Source organism: Protopterus annectens, chromosome 17.part0, assembly GCF_019279795.1.
Source record: "Protopterus annectens isolate FY-2018-M chromosome 17.part0, PAN1.0, whole genome shotgun sequence".
Classification (NCBI taxonomy): domain Eukaryota; kingdom Metazoa; phylum Chordata; order Ceratodontiformes; family Protopteridae; genus Protopterus; species Protopterus annectens.
In genome coordinates this window covers 103,771,475-103,794,350 of record NC_056751.1, presented here as the reverse complement: position 1 = coordinate 103,794,350, position 22,876 = coordinate 103,771,475, and the positions used below count along the sequence as shown (strand labels likewise).

The following is a 22,876-nucleotide window of genomic DNA, read 5'->3' as shown; positions in this document are numbered from 1 at the left end:
CAGTTTTGGGAACAAACATGGATTTTCCAAGGGGCTAAATAAAGTTCCAGAAGCATAAGACCTAGCACTTACAAAACTGCAAGGAGAGATGACAGCCACCACAAAAAGTATTTTCCAAGAAATGAACTCTGGCATTCCTAAGCCAATAGGTATAAACAGTGGGCATTATGTCTGTCAGTTATGAATTTCAGGCCTTAGGGAAGGGGGAGGGCAGATAAGGATAGTACCATTAAATAACTGCCCGACCAGATAGTACTGGGCCATTATTCTGCTTTCCACAATGTCATGATGTACAGAAATACATGACAATGGCAATTTGATCAAGGAATAACTTACAGTTCAAATCATAAACTTTCCAGGGATAAGTTAGAATCAGTTACAAACTTACTAAGGTTTTGCAGGGGACTGTTTTGCCCCGGTGGAGAACCATTTGCATACACAGGAATGGCACTAATAGTGAAAGGCTTTCTGGTACCTTCAGTAACAACTATGATTCTTGCCAGAAGGTCTGGTGGGATCAGATTATCTACAACATCAAACTTAAACTGCCACACATCTACGTTTCTGAAAACAGGTTTTGGAAACAGGAAAATAAAAGTTATGTACTCACCATAACTATGTATGTGTGTCATCCATTTTCATTCTTCCTGAAAGAATGGGTTTGGATCAGATCCTTGGATTCAACTTGGCCACTTTCTCTAGATTCTAGGATCTGACTCTGGAGCTCCTCCCTTACCCATAATGCCCCTGACCACTATATTACCTCAGATTGAGTTTGTTGCTATTATAAAATATCACAACAAAATATCTCAATATTGATATGACGGAAAAGTGAAAGCTAAAAGATCAGGAGGTCAAACAGGAATTATGTTTCCTAACAGCAATTCCATTCGGTCTCTCCCAAACACATGGATTGGGGGAAAGTGGGAGGGAAGTTGAGGAAGAATGAAAATGGACAACACAGATGCATAGTTATGGTGAGTACATAACTTTTATATCTGATATAATTTTCATTCTTTCCTCAATGAATGGACAGTGTGTCCAGCTATGGTAACCTTGGGTGGCCCTCAATGAAGGATGTTCCGGAGAACCATGGAACCAATGCACCTCTGTTTCTGGAGATGATGTCCAACTTATAATGAGCAATAAAGTATGAGCATTAGACCATGTGGCAGCTGCACAAATGTCATCAACGAAGGCTCTAGCCCAAACAGTAGCTGATGTGGCTACTGACCCGAGTGCGTTTTTGATTGTCTTAGCAAGGTTAGGCCTCTCAAGGAATAAATGTAGGAAATGCACTCTGTTATCCATTCGGCTACTGTAGTTTTGGAGACAGGTTTTCCCGTCTTATTGCTAGAAAGAGAGACAAACAATTGACCAGTTTTCCTAAATTCTTTAGGCAATTTTGTTTTTACCTTCACAGGACTATGTACATTTAAAAGGTGAAGGGTATCTTCTGATCTCCTTTATTGTCCAATTAGGGAAAGAAAACAGGTAAATTAATCACTTGATTGATATTTGTTTCAGATACAACTTTTGGTAGAATGGAAGGATTACTGCATAAAGTACTTCTGTCTTTGTGAAACATCAAATGCAGTGGTTTCGAAGAGAGTGCTTGGAGTTTAAAACTCTGCTTGGAGGTCAGAAACTCATCTTGCTGAAGTTACGACCACCAGAGAGACCATTTTCCAAAAAAGAAACTTAAGGTCTACTTTAGCTGAAGGTTCAAAAGGTGAATACACCAAAGTCAGGTCCCAAGGTGGAGTGGAGTCCCTATCTGGGGGTCTAAGTAAAAATGTACCTTTAAGAAAGGCCTTACATAACTTAGATGAAGCCAGAGGAGAAGCATCATCTCTGATGTGGTAGTTACAGATGGCTGCTAATTAAACTCTGATGGTGGAGAAACTTGTTCCGCTTTGAAAGATGGAGGCAAAGAAATCTAAAATAGGGAGTGGAGTAGTGAAATGATCCAGCTCTCTATGATGAGACCACAAGGAAAGCCTCTTCCATTTACTCTTATAAACCTTCCTACTCGAAGGTGTGAGAGACAAAAAAGAATTTGGCAAACTGGAGAGGGAAGCCTGGAATGTCTAGCCATCATTGGAATAGGAGAAACCATGCGGTCAACTTGAGGCCTGCAATGTCCGGGTGAATCAGCCCTGACGGGTGGGACAGGAGGTCTGGACTTGGATCTAGTGTCTATTGAGAACATACTAGGTGAGAACATAGGAACAGAAACCATACTTGCCAAGGCCAGAAAGGAGCAATGAGGAATCCTTTGCTTCTCATTCTGAGCACTTTCTGAAAAAACTTGGGGATTAGAGGCAGGGGATGGTAAGCATAAAGGATACTGGAGGGCCAAGTGTGGACTAGAGGAGCATCTCTTGATGAATGTCATGGAGGGGGAGTTAGGGCAAAGAACCTGCTGCACTTGTTGTTGAGGGAAGAGGTGAATAGATCGCAGCACGGTTGACTCCATTTGTGGAAGATCATATTTGCCACCGATTGATTGGGGAGACCACTCGTGAGGCATCAGGATGCTCCTGCTGAGCTTGTCCGCTAAGATGTTAGACTTCCCCCGGTATGTACGTTGTTACAAGAAAGCAGTTGGAGGAGATCGCCCACTGCCAAACTCTCACTGCTTCTTGGCAAAAGGGGTAAGATCTGGTTTCCCCCTGTTTGTTGATGTACCAGACTACTGACATGTTGTCCACTTGAACAGCAATAGTCCCTAATGGAAAATAACTTTGATGGGTTTGCAATGCTAGAAGCACTGCTTTCATTCTCAAGGATATTTATATGCAAATTGGTCTCTTCTGGGGACCATGGGCCTTGAACAGTCTGTCCCAAGTAATGCCCCTCAACCCAAACTGGGGGGCATCCATCTGGCATTCGGGGAAGGAAGAATAAATGGACAACCTTGACAAATTTATTTGGAGTGTATCCACCACAGCAGGAATTTCCCAGAAACCTGAGATAATTTTATTGGATGTTGTAAGGGATGTAGATGAAAAGACCATTGCACTGCTAGAGTCCACTGAAGAATTCTCATATGAAGACGAGCAGTGGGAATTAAGTTTTTGCAGCAGCCATCGACCCCTATAGCTTTGAGTACCATTTTTGCTTGGGAGAAGAATGAGAAAGAACCTGCCTGACATGTAATTTCAAAGTAAAAACTTTGTTTTGAGGCAGAAGAGCTGACTGTGTCTATACGAGCCCCTATAAACTCCAAGACTTGAAATGGGTGAAGTTGTGACTTAGCTAGATTTATCAGAATTCCCCCAAGACTGACAGAATCAGAGTAAGTAATCCCTGGTTCTTTCGAGAAAATGCCTGATCAGTGTGGTAAGGACCTGTCGTCTAAGAAAGGAAACACCCTGAATCCACACGGTCTTAAATGAGCTGCTACCACTGCCATGCATTAGGTAAACACCCTGGGGGCTGTGGTGTGACCAAAGGGCAGGGCTCTGAATTGGTAATGACTGGCTCCCAGCCAAAGCATAGGTATCTCCATAAGCACCTGTTCATTTTGATGTGACAGTATGCACCTTGAAGACAGACAGAGCAAATCCAGTCGTCCTTCTGTAGGAGAGGCAGAATGGACTGAACCATTACCATCTGGAATTTGGAATTCTTTTAAAAACTGGTTCAGATAATGAAGATCCAAAATGAGTCTCAGGTCCCCTGTTTTCTTCGGCACTAAAAAGAACCTTGAGTAAGTTGCGGATCCTCTTTGGTCTAGGGGGACGTCTTAGATGAGACTTCTGTCCAGCAGCTTTTGAATCTCTAGAGCGGCTAACTCCCTGATTGGGTGGAATATCAGGGAGATATTTTCTTTTCCTTTGGTTAACCTGTAAAAAGGGAATGAGATATTCTCTTATGATCCTTTGCACCCATGAATTTTATGTGATGATTATCCAGACTTTTAGGTCCAAGGGCAAGCACCTCCCCCTCCACGACTACCTGCAGAGACGGACAGTTGGGCAACCTTTCAGGAATGCTGAAAGGATCTGTCCGAAAAGGAATCTTGAGACCCTTGATTCTGTGGACCCCCTCTGCCACGTGGGTGGCATTCTCTGTTTTAGTTATTTCCCTATCTGCCTCTGGGGGAAAAGTCTCTGCATGACTCTTGGAAAGGTCCTTGAGATTTCCAGAACCACATCTTTTTACCACCATGTTGATTCTTACAAAAGGGTCTCTGTGGGGTTGAAAAGTGGATTCCCATGGCAGATAAGGTCTTTCCACCTTGTTCACTGCAGGAACGTCTCTCTTTAATGGTTGGCCCAAACAAAGAAGATCCATCAAAAGGGGCATTGATGAATGATACCTTGAAGGGCTCCGCAAAATCACACAACTGTGTCTCGTCATGTCTCCTAATGGCTATGCCTGAACTGGACGCCTGTGAGGAACCTTCAACTACATGCGAGATTAACCTCATGAATGCTTTTGTATTGGATTGCAGGGTGGCCAATCATAAGGAAAATGACTTTTGTTCCCCTGTGGACATGAACATAGGGGTAGAGTTACAGAGTTCCTTAACTAAGTCTCTTTGTAACCTAGTGAAATGTACCAGGTAATTCAGCAACCCTAAGGCAAAGGTAACTGAAGCATACACTCACTTCCCAAAACTGTCCAACGTCCTAGACTACCTATTATGGGGATGGACAGTGCAGCTCTGCTCAGCCAGCATCTTTTTTGTGGCTGCCACAACAACCATGGCATCTACAGGGATTCCCTTGGTCAAGTGTTGTCTGTGGGACGGGGCGCTCAAAATTTTCTCAGGGAGTTTGGGTATTGGTTCCACGGTGTCTAGTTCCTTCTATACTTTGTGGGAGACAAGGTCTATAAGCTCATCTACTGGGGGGTGAACCCAAGACACAGATGGTCCATACCTGAAGGTTTCCAAGAACACTGATTCCTCCTGGGAAGGGGTTTGGGAAAACAATCCACCTTTCTGGCGAAGGATCTCCAAGATGTCTCCAAACAAGACATCCTTAGGTAGAGATCTAGGGGAGCCTTCCCTTCCATCAAAATCTGTGTCTTCTGTGAGGGATTCCTGCAGGGAATCCAAGTGCTACTCTTGCACAACCTCTTCTAAGGAAACTCTTCAGTAGGGTGTTTTAGAGAAGTGTCAGAAGAAGATGAGAGTTCCCTGGTGGGAACTGCTTGGAATCTCATACGGGCTTGGCTATCCCTGAGGTGTAGGATGAGTAGACTAGCTAGATAGTGAGTAAGGGAGATACTAGTATATAATTTGAAGTAGAAAAAAGACAGAGAGAAAAATATATACATTTTCAACTCACTACACCAAAACGAGCTCGAGAGAACCCAATCCTGACCGAATTGTAGAGCGGCAAATGAGATCTGAGGTAACACAATGGTCAGGGGCATTATGGGTAAGGGAGGAGCTCAAAAGTCTGATCCTAGAAGCTAGAGAAAGTGGTTGAGTCAGATCTGAGGAACAAAAGAAAATGACAGTGTCAGATCAAATAGTTTACAGTATGAACAATAAGAGCTCATGCAGACTTGATCAGTGATATTGGAAATTCATGAATGTAGTCATAAAATACATAAACATTGTACTGTTGGAATTCATTGATTTTACAATCTATGCTTTACCTCATGAACAGTCAGTGAACAGCTTGTCTTGACTCATTTACATTTAGCTTGCTTGTTTTAACCAAACAGTACAGGTAATGTCTTCTGATCATAAATGAAATATTCTAACTACAACCTCATACAGAATGGTTTTACTTTTTTTTTTTTTTTTTTTTTTTTTTACAATGTTTAACTTAAAAAAATGCTTAAATCTACTAAAATCAAAACTATTTATCTAAAGTGGCTCTAACATTACCTTTGTGCATACAAAAAATACAAGTAATCTCTTAAAAGACATAAATTTTCACTTTCCACTGCAAGACCATGATGGAAGTGCAACATATAGATAACAAGCTGCCTATGTATTGCCTGCAATCTCCTCCTAGTTTCTGTATTACAGTGGATATAAAAAGTGTACACACCCCTGTTAAAATGCCAGGTTTTTGAAATATAAAAAAAAGTGACACCACAATAAATCATTTCAAAACGTTTCCCACCTTTAATGTGACCTACAACCTGTACAATTCAATTGAAAAACAAACAAATCTGTTAGGGGAAAAATATAAAAACAAAAATGTACAATAAGCTGGTTGCATAAGTGTGCACACCCTTAAACTAATACTTTGTTGAAGGACCTTTTGATTTAATGACATCATTCAGTCTTCTTGGGTACACACCTGCTGTCAATTAAAGAGATTCTGATTAACCCCAAATAAAGTTCAGCTGTCCTAGTAGGATTTTCCTGACATTTACTCAGTTGCTTGCTACAGCAAAAGCCATGGTTCGCATCAAATGGATCTCATTGTTGAAAGGTATCAGTCAAGAAAAGGGTACAAAAAAATTTCCACAGCATTGGATATACCGTGGAACACAGTGAAGACAGTCATCAGAATGTGGAGAAAATATGGGACAACAGTGACATTGCAAAGAACTGGACGTCTCTTCAAAATTGATGAAAAGACAAGACGAAAACTGGTCAGGGAGGCTGCCAAGAGACCTACAGCAACACTGAAGGAGCTGCAGGAATTTCTGGCAAGTACTGGTTGTGTACTACATGTGACAACAATCTCCCATATTCTCCATATGTCTGGACTATGGGGTAGGGTTGCAAGACAGAAGCCTTTTCTTACACAGAAAAACATCCAGGCCCAGCTATAATTTGCAATCCACTACATCAAATCTCCCAAAAGCATATGGGAACATGTGTTATGGTCTGATGAGACCAACGTTGAACATTTTGGCCACAATTCCAAAAGGTACGTTTGGTGCAAAAATAATACTTCGCATCACCAAAAAAACACCATCCCCAAGGTGAAGCATGGTGGTGGCAGTATCATGCTTTGAGGTTGCTTTTTCTCAGCTGGAACTGGGGCTTTAGTCAAGGTGGAGGGAATTACAAACAGTTCCAAATTCCAGTCACTTTTGGCCCAAAACCTTCAGGCATCTGCTAGAAATCTGAAGATGAAGAGGAATTTCACCTTTCAACACGACAATGATTCAAAGTATACATCCAAATCAACAAAAGAATGGCTTCACCAGAATAAAATTTAAGTTTTGGAATGGCCCAGCCAGAGCCCAGAACTAAATCCAATAGAAAATCTGTGGGGTGACCTGAAGAGGGCTGTGCACAAGAGATGCCCTCGCAATCTGACAGATTTGGAGTGTTTTTGAAAGGAAGAGTGGGCAAATATTGCCACGTCAAGATGTGCCATGCTGAAAGACTCCTACCCAAGAAGACTGAATGTTGTAATTAAATCAAAAGGTGTTTCAACAAAGTAATAGTTTAAGAGTGTGCACACATATGCAACCAGCTTATTGTATGTTTTTTTATTTTTTTATATTTTTCCCCTAACAGATTTGTTTGTTTTTCAATTGAATTGAAACGGGTTATAGGTCACATTAAAGGTGGGAAAAGTTTTGAAATTATTTATTGTGGTCTAATTTTTTTATATTACAAAAACCTGGCATTTTAACAGGGTGTACACTTTTTATATCCACTGTAGATTCTGTGCATGCAACACAATGACTCAGCAGCAAGCCATGCATTATAGAAATCCATGTAATTAATGAAAGTAGCAACACTCTACAGTGCTGGGCTAAGGCAATGCAGCATCAGTCAGCATAGCAAGTCTGTTATACAAAAACACAATCAACAGAAACCACCAATGATTCTTAATGGACAACACTCAATCTTTCATTCTGAATGATGTATTACTTCATCCAGTCAAATCAAAGTATTTGCTGCTGCCTTTTTCCCACCAATATTTGCTTCAATATGCAAAAAAGTCACAAGCAACATGTGGTTCTGCTAAATGGAACCCACATGCAGGCTGCATTTCATCAAAGCTGAAGCGTTTTATTTTTCCTTTTTGATTTTAAACAATATTAGAACTGCCAGCAGTCTAAGGTAAATCAAGTCAGTAAGCATGGGTATATCATTGTCCATTGGACAAACTGGTCTGTATCCTCCAAATTGCACTGTGATTTTCAAATTGTTTTCTGTTTCCACAACCTCCTTTCATCACTCCTTATGCTTACTGAACTTTGTCAGGGGAATAGAATTCTGCTTTACAGAATGTGGTTGTTTTTTCCTCCATCAAATATGCTACATATAAGCACAATAATAGATAAGCTCATCTAGCCAGCATCCACCATTTTGCCCCAAGTCATTAGCAAACACACTTACTAAAAATCAAGGGGGTCAGATTCCAAAAGACTAGTTCTCACTCTACGTGACATACTTCAGTGTAAGCCAGCCTGATTCAAAACGATTTGCTCTCAGTGTAAGCAACTTACTTCTGCGTAGTGCCTACATATAAAGCAGGCTTAAACCAAGACCAGATTCCAAAAGACATGCCCTCAGTGTAAGCGACTTACTTCCAAGTATTACACCGGAGTAGATCACTTGCACTGAAAGCAATTCTTTTGGAATCAGGCCCAAGAAATAATGAAAATTTCTGCAGTGTATTATGAGCAATATGCATGTACACTCGTTTGAAAAAAGGGAATTACAATAAAGAAAAGACAGATGGATGGGTCACCAACAAAATTGGAGATTGACATAGGGTATATGCAACTCCTCAAAGTGGGTCCATCATGGACCAACAGATGCTGTAAAATGGCATATGTAACTTCTGGTATGCTTGTTGACAGATTCTATAGTTGGGTTGAATCTTACTCAGCAGATCCATTGGACTGGATGGAGCAGGTGGACAGCCCAAATACCAAGGCTCAGAAAGCTAAGTTCTGAAATACAGCCATAGCAAAGAATGCCCGAATACTGCACTCAATGTCAAGGTAGTAAACCATAGTAAAAGTAGGTTCCAAGAAATAGAAGATCAAAGATGGCTTCAAAGGATACATTCTTAAAGCATCCATGTCTCTTGGGTAGTGGCCTTTCACTGCAAGACTACAGCAGCTTATAATGGGCAGTTCATCACTTGTTTAACAAAAGATGATGCAACTGCAATCCACTGAGAAATGTTTAGTTTAGCAACTGTAAGTCCTTCCCTCCCTAGAAAGAAAGAGATGAACAACTTTCCAGTCCTCCTAAACTCAAGTGTCTCATTCAAATAAAAATGAAGCCAGTACTGCACGCCCACAGTATGAAAAGTTCTGTCTCTCATGGTCTCCATTCCAAGAAGAAAAAAACAGGGAGATGAATGGACTAGTTCAAGGAAGCTCAGAAAGCAGTTTTGGAAAGAAACATGAGTTGGTCTTAAGGGATCCCCAATCTGTTTGAAAGGTCAAATAAGGTTCCTTACATAGGAGGGCTAGCACCTCTGATATCCTGCAAGCTGAGATGATAGCGACCAGAAAAACTTTTTACAAGAAATAAACTCTAGCACCAGGTTTGAACAGTGGTCAGCTAGGTCTGTCAGTTAAGAATTTCATGTTCCAGGGATAACATAATCCTTTAAAAAAAGATACATGTTGATGGCACCATTGCAGAACTGATTGATCAGCTGGTGCTGGGTTACATTTCTGCCATTCACAAGGTCATGTTGGGTACAAACAGCCAACATATGCACTTTGACAATGGATTAACCATGGCTCAACTCATAAAAGTTGTAAAGCTGTGTCAGGATTAGTTACACACTAACCAGCTATGGTACTACAGTGAACTATTCTACCCAAATGAATGACAACTTGCCCACACAGGAACAGACCTAACAGTAGAAGACTTCCTTGCACCTTCAGTAACTACTGAGATTCTTGCAAGAAGGTCTGTTGATGCCATAGGTCTAGGTTTCTGGGAACAAGTTTCGGAAGCTAATGGGAAACAAACCATCTACTTTAAATCTTTATGAGCTCTTGTTGTTTGTAATTAGTGATATCTGAAATCCTTCAATTTAGTCATCACAAATGTGATGACCCTCCATTGGACCAGTAATCAAGGCGCCTCAGTCCTCACCACTATAAGTAAAAAACTAAGAGCTCTCATAAAATCATCCAAAGCAAATTTCGAGAGAAAAATAGCTAAAGACTCAAAAGACAATCATAAGGCCTTCTTTAGCTATGTTAGAAACCTGGGAGGAAACTCCCAGATATGCTCAGAGCTAGTTCAAAATGATGTGAAGATTACTGATCCTACAGACATTGCCAACATACTGGCTGACAGGTTCAGTGCAAACTTCTCCCCTCCCCCAAAAGGAGAGATATCTATACCAACGATTGCAGCCCCCAAACATCTCCAGCCCAAGTGAGAACTGCTCTCTCAAAGCAAAAACACAGCATCCATGGGACCTGATGGTGTCCCGGCTGTGTGCTCCATGAACTCAATGAGGAATTAAACCCACAGCTAGGACAGCTGTTTAATCAAAGTCTTACCTCTGGATACACTCCAGGAGTGGCGCACTGCAACTGTGGTACCACTTCACAAAGCGGTGCCTCCACCGACCCTGGAAATTACCGCCCATTAGCTTGACAAGCCTTATCTGCAAAGCCATGGAGAGGATCATAATGGACCTCATAAATAAAGACATAGGAATTTGCAGACTTTGGATCCAACCCAGTTTGGCTTTGTCAAAGGCAGATCATGCCTTTTAAACTTGGTTGACTTTTTGAAACAGTCACCAAAGCCATTGATGAGGAAAGGCAGTCCATACAGCCTACCTCGATCTGGCTAAGGCCTTGATACAATACCCCACTCGGGTATCATTGAAAAACTCATCAGCTTAAATGTCAACCCATACATCACAAGATGGGTTGCAAACTGGCTGAGTGACAGAACCCACAGGGTCAGAGTTGCTGGCGCCATGTCAGACTCAAAGCCTGTCACAAGTGGTGTCCCACAGGGCTCAGTCCTGGGCCCCCTCTTGTTTGGCATCTACTTTTCAGTACAAGCAAACACAGGAGGGTTATGGCTGACAAAGTTTGCAGATGACTGCAAACTGGGCCATAGTAGAAAACACATCTGATACAGATATCCTTCAGAAGGGTCTCACAGAAATGGATAACTGGTGCCAGAGCCACGGCCTAAAGTTAAATGCCAAAAAATGCATAGTCATACCCTTCGGGAAAAACAAGGTTACCCTTAGCTACCAAATAGGTGGCAATCCACTGAGCACAGAAGAAGTTATCAGGGACCTGGGGACCCAGGTTGATAGTAGTCTGTCATTCGACACCCATGTAGCTAAAGTAGTTAGGAAGACCTTCTACATTGCCCACCTTATCATGAAGAGATTCTCATCTAGATCAAGGGAGGTCATAGTCTCCCTTTACTCATCACTCATCAGACCAATGATTGAGTACAATGCCCCATTCGAATGTATCTGACCCGACACTTGCAGCGGGCGGAGAGGCCACAAAAGTTCCGCACCAAGAGGACAAAGGGGCCCAAAGATCTGTCCTATGCTGCCCGACTGAAAGAACTCCAGCTCTATTCAGTCGTTACCGCTTGCTCAGAGGTGACCTTTGCCTAACATACAAGGCCATGACAAACCCAGATTTGATGAATATGCTTCACCTCAAAAAATCTAGATCCATTAGAGCCACAAGGGGAGACTTAAACCTTGACACGGCTATTAATAGGACGTGCTGGAGGGATAGATTCATCACCCAAAGACTCCCTATGCTGTGGAACAAAATCCCGGTACATGTGAGGCAGAGCACCTCGCTGGCCTTGTTCAAGAGAAATCTTGACCAATGGATGGGAGATCACAGATATACCCCAGGGATAACCTCAGTGTCACTGCTCGACAGAGGCACAGCAAAATAATGGGTATAGTTCCCCATACTAAAGGGGTGGCGTAAGCCACAAAAAGATGGGCTAGGCTTGTAAATGCCCTCGGGCAGATAGCCTAGTATGAACCTATGAACCTATGAACTAGCAACATTGGGGGACTTTCACTGTGAGAATAACAAGTATATACATATATATATATATATATACACATACACACACACACACACACACACACACACACACACAGTATTTCCAGATGCAGCTCTCTGCATCAAGTGTAATTTCCCTTAAGAGCAGAGAGAGACCACAATCAGTCCGGGGCTGGTTTCTCCCTCTTTCTCCAGATCCCCAATAAGACTCCTCACTGGCACAGTTGTAGAGTGGAAATCTCAGCTGAATGACTAAGCCAAGTCCTGTAGCACCCGCTGTCTCCAACCAGAGCTTTGTGTCTCTGTCCAAGTAGCTGACACACACACACACACACACCTGGGAAAGGCTGGCACAGGTTTACTAGCTATGCCTCCTTCTGCCCCAACTATAAGGTAGTTACCACTGCCACCAGTCACACCTTAGCAGCTGCTTTAGGGCCCTTAACAAAGGGGGTCCAGTTTTACTGTGCAATATTAATACTAATACAAATGGTACTTTGACCAAGCACAAGGCTGTTAGGAGTGACCTACACTGTCACCAAAAAAATATGCAAGTACTCTCAAAACTTAAATATCTTCATACAGATCAGCCACAATGAAATGTTTAAATACATTTAATAATAAAAGAACAAGAAAATACTAAGTATATATATTCGCAGTGACATCAGAGTTCAAAATCACAGGAAATATTTAAAACACTGAAGAACAGTCTCAAATACAGATAAAATAAGATCTAAACTAAGCTTCACTATATTCCTGACAGATTAAGAGAATTACTATCTCCTAAAAACGTATTAATAGAGCAAGGTAGATATGGTGAATGGCTCTTGTTGTTGTCAGGTCCAAGACAGAATGCAGAATGCTCCGTCTCCCTCAGAGATTTCTCAAAATAATGTCTAAAATATTACTGCTGGGACAGCTTGCAGAATGACATCATTTCTGGTCATCTGATTTCTAGTTCCCAGGCAAAACTGGCAGCTGGCAGTATTTAGCATCTGCCTGCAAAAATACATAGACAAACGCTTTTGCTCAGATCTTTGGCAGGTGCTGGAAGTCATAAAACAATTGCATTCCTTCACGCTTCCAAAGTAGCAATTAGTTCACCCCAAAGACAATACAGAAAGCTTCCTATTACAGACTTTCTCTCTCTAGCTGCACTGAAACATCTTTATTGCCTAGCCTATAAAGTAATTTAATTTCAGATATTTTTCTAAAGTTTGCTGGACTGAGGTTAACCCTCCAGTTTCCACTGTTAACATATACATATAAACAGTTAAAATAGTACATGTACATTTCTATTTTCTTCCAGTAGGGTACACTGGACACATTTTAAGCTCAAGCACTTTACAAATACCTTTTCAACACAAATATCTGTACAAAGTAGTTTGATATACACGACATACAATTGTAATACATTTGTAACTCAAGCATCTTGCATAAATTAGTTTGATATTCAGAAATGTCATATAATTATTTACAGAATTCCAGCTAGCTGTGCTGGCAGTACCTCCTTGTGTCACAATAAATATAAATATTTTTCTGTTTAAATTCTCAGATTTAATAATATATATTTTACCTCAAGCAGAGAGCCAGTGAGCAACTTGTCTTCATTGCAGGATCCATGCTTCAGTGATGAGAAGGTGCTAACATCTATTGCTGGTGTTGACATCCCCTATAAATAAAGCAGAAACACTGAAAATAATTATTCATATTTAGTGCACTTGCTTTAAAACTGTTTTGCTAAAGTGGATGTAAAGTTACCTATATGCACATAATAAATACAAATGACCACTTACTACATACAGAATTTCCACTTTCTACCGTAAGACCATAAGGAGAAGAGCAATACAGAGGGGGCTGGTTGCCTGTATTGTCTGAAATCTTTTTGCTAATTTCTGTATTAGCTTGTGTGTATGCAACACAATGACTCAGGAGCAAATCATTTTTTTCATTCATGAATTTTATTGCTGCTGTAAAAATAAACATATTTATAGTGTTTACATTTCAACATGCTGTTTCCAATTCCGATCTTCTCAATATCATGTACTTACATCTTGTTGTTAAAAGTCTTATTATTTACGTGCTGACATTCTCCATAAATAGTACATGACTTAAGTGAACAGTTTAATTTCTTTTCCGATACAGAAAGAATGATACGCTAACAATGTCTGTAAATACTAACATCTGGCCCATCACGGGTTTTGATTGTCCCATCTACCAGTAAACATTTTTCACATCCTTATTAGAACTCTCCTTGTAAAACCCCCAGCATTACCTTAGTACACAGGGCTTGCAGTAATATCATACATTCTAAATACAATTTAGCAAAAAAGTAAATACATTTAGAAAAAATAAAAAAAAAGAAAATATTGCAATAAATAAAAAAAAGAAAATGTATTTACATGGGCATACTAGAGCAGCAAGGCATGTTTTATGCAAATCTGTTGAATGTTCTACATCATCTGCCATTTAGTTAATGACAGAAGCAAACAATTTGAAGTGGTTGGCTAAGGCAGTGCAGTATCAATCAGCAAGGCAGATCTACTGTTATACAATACCACAGTCAACAGAGACTACCAATGACAGTTAATGGGCAGCAATAAAATTTAGCATGGCGAATGATGCACTGCTTCAGCCAATCACATAAAAAAAGTTTGCTGATATCTGGTCCTCAAGAATGTTTGCAGCAATATATAATCAAAGTCACACAAAATACCTGCTGCCGCCAAATGGAATGCATTTCATCAGAACTGCAGCTTTAAATTTTACAATACTGGAGTAGCCAGCAGTATGAAGGTAGTGAAGCTCTTAAGCAGGAGTGTTATGTCCAGAGAACACAAGTAGGTCTGCATCCTCTCAAATTATATTATGATTTTTAAAATGTGTTTTGTTTCCGCCATTGCCTTTCATCATTCCTTATGCTTACCAAACTTTGACAATGGAACAGAACTTTTCTGCAGAGACTGTGCTTGGCTTTTCCTCCATCAATGACACTATAATGCAGCACAGATTATGATGGTTAAAAGGACAAGAAAAAAGCAAACAAATGTTAATGAAACTAAATACAGCACTCTTTAGGATTTTGATTAAAATACAGAGTTAATACTATGGTAAGCGTACTGTCTGTCATGCAGAGATCTAAATCTTGAAAACTGATCTGTTATCAACAAACTAAGATCAGCTCAACAGTTAGACTTTATTGGCATAAATAAAGAAATATGTTAGCAGAAAGTAAAACGCACACACTTTTTTTCTGTCAACAGTTTCAACACTTAGAAGCACAGAAGAATTATCAGTGGAAACATAACAGGAGTTCATTTATTATACGGGAATATGTCTAATAACTATAATCTCTGGTAACAAAACTTTGATGTATTCCTCACTATATATAGATTAGCTAGAAGATCAGTAATTGTCTAGTGTGTAGCACTCTTTGCATGTTTCTAGGGAAGAAACCATAAATGTATTTAACTATTTGATTTTCCTTGATGAAAGAGAGAAAATATCAGTATTTTCGAGATAAATTCAGTAACTATTTTGAGGGCAGAAAAAATACATTCATCAGACTTCCTGTCTTAAAAAAAGCAAAAAGTTCTACAGAGACTACAGATGCATAATTAATAAGCTGAAAAACAGAGCTAAAGACTGTGAACAGAATAGTTCATGCTGCAGTAAATGAAAAAATAAGAAAGTTTTTAAGATAAACAAGCCAGTCTTTATTAAAATATGTAGAGAGCAGGGGAAATAAAGTACAGTTGTGTACACTTACCATAAATACAGATGTTCGAGTGTATTCACTGTTGCATTCATTACATTTGAGTAATCTGCTTGCAGGTTGCCCTCAGTCGGCCAGATTAACAAAGTTTTGGGTCCTGCATCAGTTGCTGTCCCTTCTTCCATGACGTCAGGTCGTCAGGGTGTAAAACATGCAGCCGACGCCATTACATCAGTTTTCTTGTCCCAGATGTTAGGTGCCCCCCAATGGGAAGCAATTAAACATAAAAGCACAAAAATATACCTCCAACAAAAAAGCAAAGGCACCAAAAAGGCTTGTAAGCATAGTAAAGGAAAGTAGAGATATAGCCAAAAGAAGTTAGGGGACTGGAGGGTGGGTAACCAGGACTGCAACAGTGAATACACTTGAACATCTACATTTATGGTAAATGTACACAACTGTACTATGTTCTTAGTGTTTCACTGCTGCAGTCATTACATTTGGGTGGATTCCCAAAGCTATGGTTGGGAGGAGTTTAGATAGCATTAGGGCTAGCTATAAGGCCCTGCAAGACTGCAGTGGCAAAGCCAGCTCTGGATTTAGAGAAAATTGGCAAATGATAATGCTTGGTGAAAGTATGTACAGAACTCCAGATAGCAGCTTCTAGGATGTCCCTGGTAGGGACACCTCTGAGAAAGGCTGTAGAGGCAGATGCAGCCCTGGTGGAGTGAGGTCTGATCCCCAGGAGGATAGTTTTTCCATGGTGCTTATAGCAGAAATGAATGCAATGGCTAATCCATTTAGAAATGGTTTGCTTTGAAATAGCCTTCCCCTCTGCCCCTGCAGCAAATGCTACCAACAGATATTCAGATTTCCTTTGAGGCTTAGTCCTGTCCAAGTAAAATCTAAGTTGTCTGTGCACATCTGAGGAATGCAGCATCCGTTCCCCTTTATTCTGTGGATTGGGAAAGAAGGTTGGCAAATGAATGGACTGATTAAGTGCCACACTGGATACCACCTTGGGTATGAAGGATGGATTGGTTCTGAGTAACACCCTGTCCGCATGAAAGATGATGAAGGCTCTACTGCCATAAGGGCCTGTAATTCAGATACCCTTCTAGCTGAAGTGATTGCTAAAAGGAAAGCTGTTTTTCAAGAAAGAAATTTTAAGTCTGCAGTAGCAGCCGGCTCGAAAGGAGGTAGAGTGAGTTTCTCCAAAACAAAGTTAAGGTCCCAGGCTGGGGTTGGAGCTCTCCTGGGTGGTCTCAAATTTTTGGCCCCTCTGAGGAACTGCTTGAGCAGTGGATGAGAGAAGAGGGGAGGTTCTGTGTTATAATGAGCTGAAATGGCTGAGGCGTGGATTTTAATGGAGGAAAAAAAGACAGGCCCTTGTGAAGCATCTCAGTTAAGTATTATAAAATCTGAGGTAAATTGGGCGCTGCTGTGCTCATCCCTTGACATTGGTTCCAGGCACAGAATCTTTTCCATTTTCAGCATAAGATTTTCTAGTACTAGGCCTCCTTGCCTCTAAAATGATATCCATCACAGGTTTGCTGAGGGATGGTAAAGGAGAAATCAAGTAATTAGCCAGTCTGCAAGGTTCAGTGTTGGTAGCTGAGGGTGCAGAAACTGGTTCTCCTGCTGAGACAGCAGGGAAGGAGTCTGAGGCAGGTGCCATGGAGATAACCATGACACACTGCACAGGAGGGGGTACCAGTGTTGGCGCAGCCAGTCTCGAGCAATCAAAATCATCTTTGGTTTGTCCCGTTTGACTTTTAGTAGTATTTTGGAGAGCAGAGGCAGAGGGGGGGAAGGCACAGACTGATAGTTTTTTTCCAGCTGAAGGACAGAGCATCCACTTTCAAGGCTTGTTTGTGGGGAGTCCTTGTGCAAAATTTGTCCAATTGGTAGTTCTGGAAAGCGGCAAACAGGTCTATATCTAGGCTCCCCCATTTTCTTGGCAACATGTTGAAAATCCTTGGTTCCAGTTTCCACTCGTGTAGGTCCATGAGGTTTCTGCTTAGTCCGTCTGCCAGTGTATTTAATATTCCAGGAATTGAGCTGGTAGGTGCACTTGGTAGCTCAAGGCTGTGTTCCACAATACCATGGCTAGTTTGCAGAGGGGGTAAGAATGTGTACCCCTCTGCTTGTTTATGTTACCACATAACAGTAGTGTTGTCCGTCTTTACCATTAGTTATCCTGGAAGAATGTGGTCCTTGAAGGCTGTTAGAGCATTCTGTACAGCTAACATTTCTTTTTGATTGACATGCAGGTGCATTTGACTTGGGTTCCATTTGCCCTGAATGCACTTCCCTGCCAGGTGAGTCCCCCATGCATAGTCTGATGCATCTGTTGTTAGGGCTTGGGTGGCAGGGGGTGGTGTGAAAGGTAGTCCCTTGTTTTGGTGGCAGGCCTCTGCCCACCAAAGGAACTCTAGGCGTAGGCAAGGTATGATAGGAATCATTGTTTCTAGGTTTTGAGAATGTTGACACCATAGGCTTTTTAGATACCACTGTAGTTTCCTCACATGCAGTCTTGCATATGAAATTAGAAGACTGCAGGAGGCCATGAACCCCAAGGCTTGCAGTATTTGTCTTGCAGATAGCAGGGCTTTTGCGGCCACTTGTTTGAAGTAAGTTGTCAAATTAATTTGTTTTTGTGGCGTGAGGTAAACCATCTGAGAAGTTGTTTTCAAGCTTGCTCCCAGGAATATAATTTGTTGACAGGGTACCAATTGTGATTTCTTTTCGTTTATGGTGTACCCCAGACAAGTTAGAACCCTTTTTACAAAGGCCTGATGATTCAAAAGTATGTCTTTGGCTTTCTGCCTGAATTAGACAATCGTCCAGGTATGGGTATATTTGAATATTTCTTTGTCTGCAAAATGCAAGAACTGGAGCTAGACATTTTGTGAATACCCTGGGCGCAGTAGATAAGCCAAAGGGCAGTGCAGAGAATTGATAGTGCGCATAGCCTGCTTTGAAGCGTAGGTATCTTCTGCAAGATTCCCTGATTGGGATGTGCAGATATGCTTCTTTTAAATCTAATGTTGCCAACCAGGCATCTTTGCCTAGCATAGGAAGTAATTGGTGAAGAGTCAGCATCTTGAATTTTGGAATCTCCAAAAAGGTGTTTAGAGTAGACAGGTCCAGGATAGGATGCCATGAATGGTCTTTCCTGGGTACTAGGAAAAGTCTCGAGTAGAAACATTGTCCCTTTTCCTCTTCTGGTACCAGTTGAATAGCCCCCATGCTTAAGAGAGAAAGTACTTGTTTTTGTGCCTCTGCCCACTGATTTGGGGGTAGGTCCGGCCATCCACTTGGTGCTTGCAACGTGTGGAAGTGAAATCTGTATCCCTGAGACACTATATTTAAAACCCATTTGTCCTGGGTAATGAGCTCCCAATTCTTTGCATGAAGAGCAATCTTTTCCCCCAAAGGGGCAGTCAGATAAGTGCTTGGAAATTTTAAAAGGAAGTCATTGAGACAGTTTACCATCGGGGGGAGTCTTATTATTTCCAGACTTGGAAGTGGAGGCTCCCCCACTGCTTAGTTCTGCAAGTCCTGCAAGAGGCCTCTAATGAATCAAAACCACATTGCAAAGTATGTTTTCCAACTTGTTCGGCAGAATGCATTAAATCCCGTAATTCTTTATTTTCCACACAGTCAGGAATCAACATCATTTTCGGTTTAAGAAGTCCAATAACATATTGCTGATATTTTAACATATGAAACTGGCAGTTTAAAGCCCTAATTGCCAAGGTTGCAGAAGTGTAAACCTTCTTACCCCATCTATCCAGCGCCCTGGAGTCTCTATCAGAAGGGGTAAGATTTTAGAAGTAGAAGCCTTAATGCCCTTGGGCCCCTGTGAAACAGTCTCTGGATCTGCAATAACATTTTTGAAAAGGAACTTGTAGGACTCAGGGACTCTGTAGTATCTATCAGGTTTTGTGGGAGCAGGAGGCAGGGAATCGGGGGCCAAACTAGATTCCGAGAAAGCATCATCAACCATGTCCAGGAGGAATAGCTAAAGGCCTATGCTGAGGTAGGAGAAGGAAATCCCTAAGCCTCTTTTTTGAATCAGAGTAATCCTGGCTTTCCCATTGGAAATGCTCCCTTAGTGATTGCAAGCTTTCCCCAAAAGAAAAATCCTCAGGAGGGGAAGCAGAGGGAATAGAGTCCTCTGCATCAGTATCCTCATAAGTAGGTAAGGACAAATCCAGGTCATCAGAAGAGTCAGAAAAAACAGAATCCTGATCAGAAGATTAATAATCAACCTCAGTCCTAGGCCTTTTAGAAGGTGGGGGGGGGGGGGGGGTTGGCTACCCCTGATTAGAGTTATTAGATCTTCAGCCATTCTTATTTGTTTTTTAATAAAAATCACGAAAACAACTTACAAAGTTAAGTCACAACCCATCCAATAAGTGCCACGGCTCTTTTATAACCTTGCGCTGTCGAAATAACCACAAGGTAAATCCAAATAGAATTCAGCAACAAATCCAAAAATAAGGAATCCTGGTGGAATAGGACACTGAAGAATAACTCCAAACTGATGCGAACTGAACAAGTAAATCAATATCCTTTATTCCAAAGAAGAACAACGATACAGAATGGTAAATGCACTTAAATAACAAAACTCATTCCAATAAGGTTAAGCGCTTTTACCCATTACAAACTCGTGGGCTTCATCAGCACCTTTTTAATAAAATAACAAAATCCTTTTAAAAGAAAAAAGGCACCAAAAGGAAGCGGAAACTGATGCAATATCCTGTATAGCAAATACCACCCCCTGCCCTTACACACCAATCATTAGATTTAAAATTGGAGTCTAGTTTGGATATACACAAGACCCATTTTGAGCTCTTATGCAAAGGTATGAAATTTATTCCTAATACCCATTTTTGTGTGGTGGATATTTTATGTGAATTAAAAAAAATAGAAAGATGAATTTAGGAATTTTCTTTATATGCTAGGTTTTTGAGATATGGTTTATTGCAGGTTTATTATAGGGTTTTTGTGTACATATTTTAGATTTATTTTTATCATACAGTGTGTTCATTTTAAATATTTTAAATTAACATGAATATGGATGCTTGAGTATGGACATTGTGATGAATTTTATTGATGAATTTTTTGCATGAACTACATTGATAGATTTTGTATATATTGAAGTATTAGGAAGCGTAGTGAGGCCTTTAAGGGGTGGAGTATAGCATATGACAAAACACAGGAAATTATATGTTTTTCAGCTTCCTGTTGGCGCCAATTTTAAATCTGACTGGTGTGTAAGGGCAGGGGGCGGTATTTGCTATACAGGATATTACATCAGTTTCCGCTTCCTTTTGGCGCCTTTTTTCTTTTAAAAGGATTTTATTTTGTTCAGTTCGCATCAGTTTGGAGTTATTCGTCAGTGTCCTATTCCACCAGGATTCCTTATTTTTGGATTTGTTGCTGAATTCTATTTGGATTTACCTTGCGGTTTTTGTAGTTATTTCGACAGCTCAAGGTTATAAAAAAGCTGTGGCACTTATTGGATGGTTTGTGACTTAACGTTATTTGTTTTTTAGGCATACAGGCCTGAGCATGTGGCCTGGGCATCAGTTTTTTAGACATGGATCGAGATTTAGGCCTAAGTAATGAAGGAGGCGTCAACTTAATATGCAAGTCCGTAGGCTTGAATACATCCTCAGAAGCCGGTGCCTGCACAGCGGCTCTGGATCCATCCAAGGTAGAGACATCCATGGATTCCATAGTTGGAAGCATCTCGCGGCATACCGGACTCTGATTGGGTCTCAGTAGAGGCCTGCGAATCAGAAGTATCGGGTATCAGGGGCTGCAAAAGCACCTCACTGAGTACCGGTAAACTGGCGACTTGCTTAGGAGAAACGTCGTTGGCAGTTTTGGACCTCGGCAGCCTGTGTCTGTCTATTTTTGCGTTTTTTCAGAATCCCGGTAGTCGGATGGCTAACCGACGACATTTCTAGATAACTAAACTGAGAACGGAAATATTTAGAGGCAAAAATATATCGACGAAGGATAGTGCGCTGATTAAATAAAGCACAAAACCAACAGCAAGGTACGCTGTGGTCAGGGCCTAGGCAAGCAATACAGTACTAATGAAAATCTTTATGAGGTATTTGCTTTCCACAAGTAATGCAATTATTAACTTTTACTGACATCAGTAAGAAGCAACAAAAAGTTTCCCCAATGGGGTACTTAGCTTTAGTTGAAGACTTCGGTTCTGAAACTCAAACGAAAATTTCAGGAGTCGTCCGACTGGCACTTGCGAACTGCTTCTGCTTCGGGCACCGCACAGCAAGAAAGACTGATGTAATGGCATCGGCTGCATGTTTTATACCCCTGAAGACCTGACATCATGGAAGAAGGGACAGCAACCGATGCAGGACCCAAGACTTTGCTAATCAGGCTGACTGAGGGCAACCTGCAAGCAGATTACCCAAATGTAATGACTGCAACAGTGAAACACGAAGAACATCTAGTGCACAGAAAAACACACTAAATAATGAAAATGGTGTGTTTAAGGTAAAATGTCAGTCAAATAATAAAACAAAATGAGGAAAAAGGCAGGGTGTGTTGGCCATACAGCATTGCAGTGCTAGAAAAAGAGAGGTCAGAAAAAGCACTGCATTGTTCAAATTCAAGCTTGTAGCAGGCATTGCTATAACAAGGAGAGGTGGCACTTTCCATCTTTTAATTAACCCTGCAAAATCTTTGCTAGAAAAGGACATTTCCCTAAACTGCTAAAAGTGTGTTAAAAATAAAGTGCAGAAACATGAAAGTGAAATATTGGTACTGAAGAGGGGGAAAACTTGATTCCATAAAATCTAAAAATTAAATAAAATAGCAATGCATGACTAACTGGTGGAAAGGAATGCTGAGAACTGCATGACTAGAGTGCAACACTTGTGCAACTGACATTCTTTTGTGTGAGCACAAAACAGCAACTATTTGAAATGCAAGTACCCTGTAAAGTCCTAAGGGAGAAGCACTAACACACACCCAGCTACTATATAAAATATAGAAATGTATACACTAACTCTTGAGATTAGTACATCTCTGAGAAAAAAGAAAATCCTCTGATACTGCAATCTTAAACTTAAAAAGCAAAATCCTGGAACTGCATAACAGAGTGCTGATTGCTAATATGTCAAGATTAAGGCTGGCGCACTCAGAATTAACAGAATTGAAATTAGACACTAGTTAGTA

At 40.9% G+C, this 22,876-nt stretch overlaps 1 protein-coding gene across 1 annotated transcript in view; it reads right to left on the bottom strand.

Annotated features, from left to right (window-relative positions):
- Positions 1 to 22,876, bottom strand: part of WRN (WRN RecQ like helicase) — a 2,579,924-nt gene that overhangs the window by 106,304 nt on the left and 2,450,744 nt on the right. The window contains 1 exon segment of the mRNA XM_044059154.1: positions 13,511 to 13,606. Coding sequence (XP_043915089.1) covers positions 13,511 to 13,606 — 96 coding nt within the window.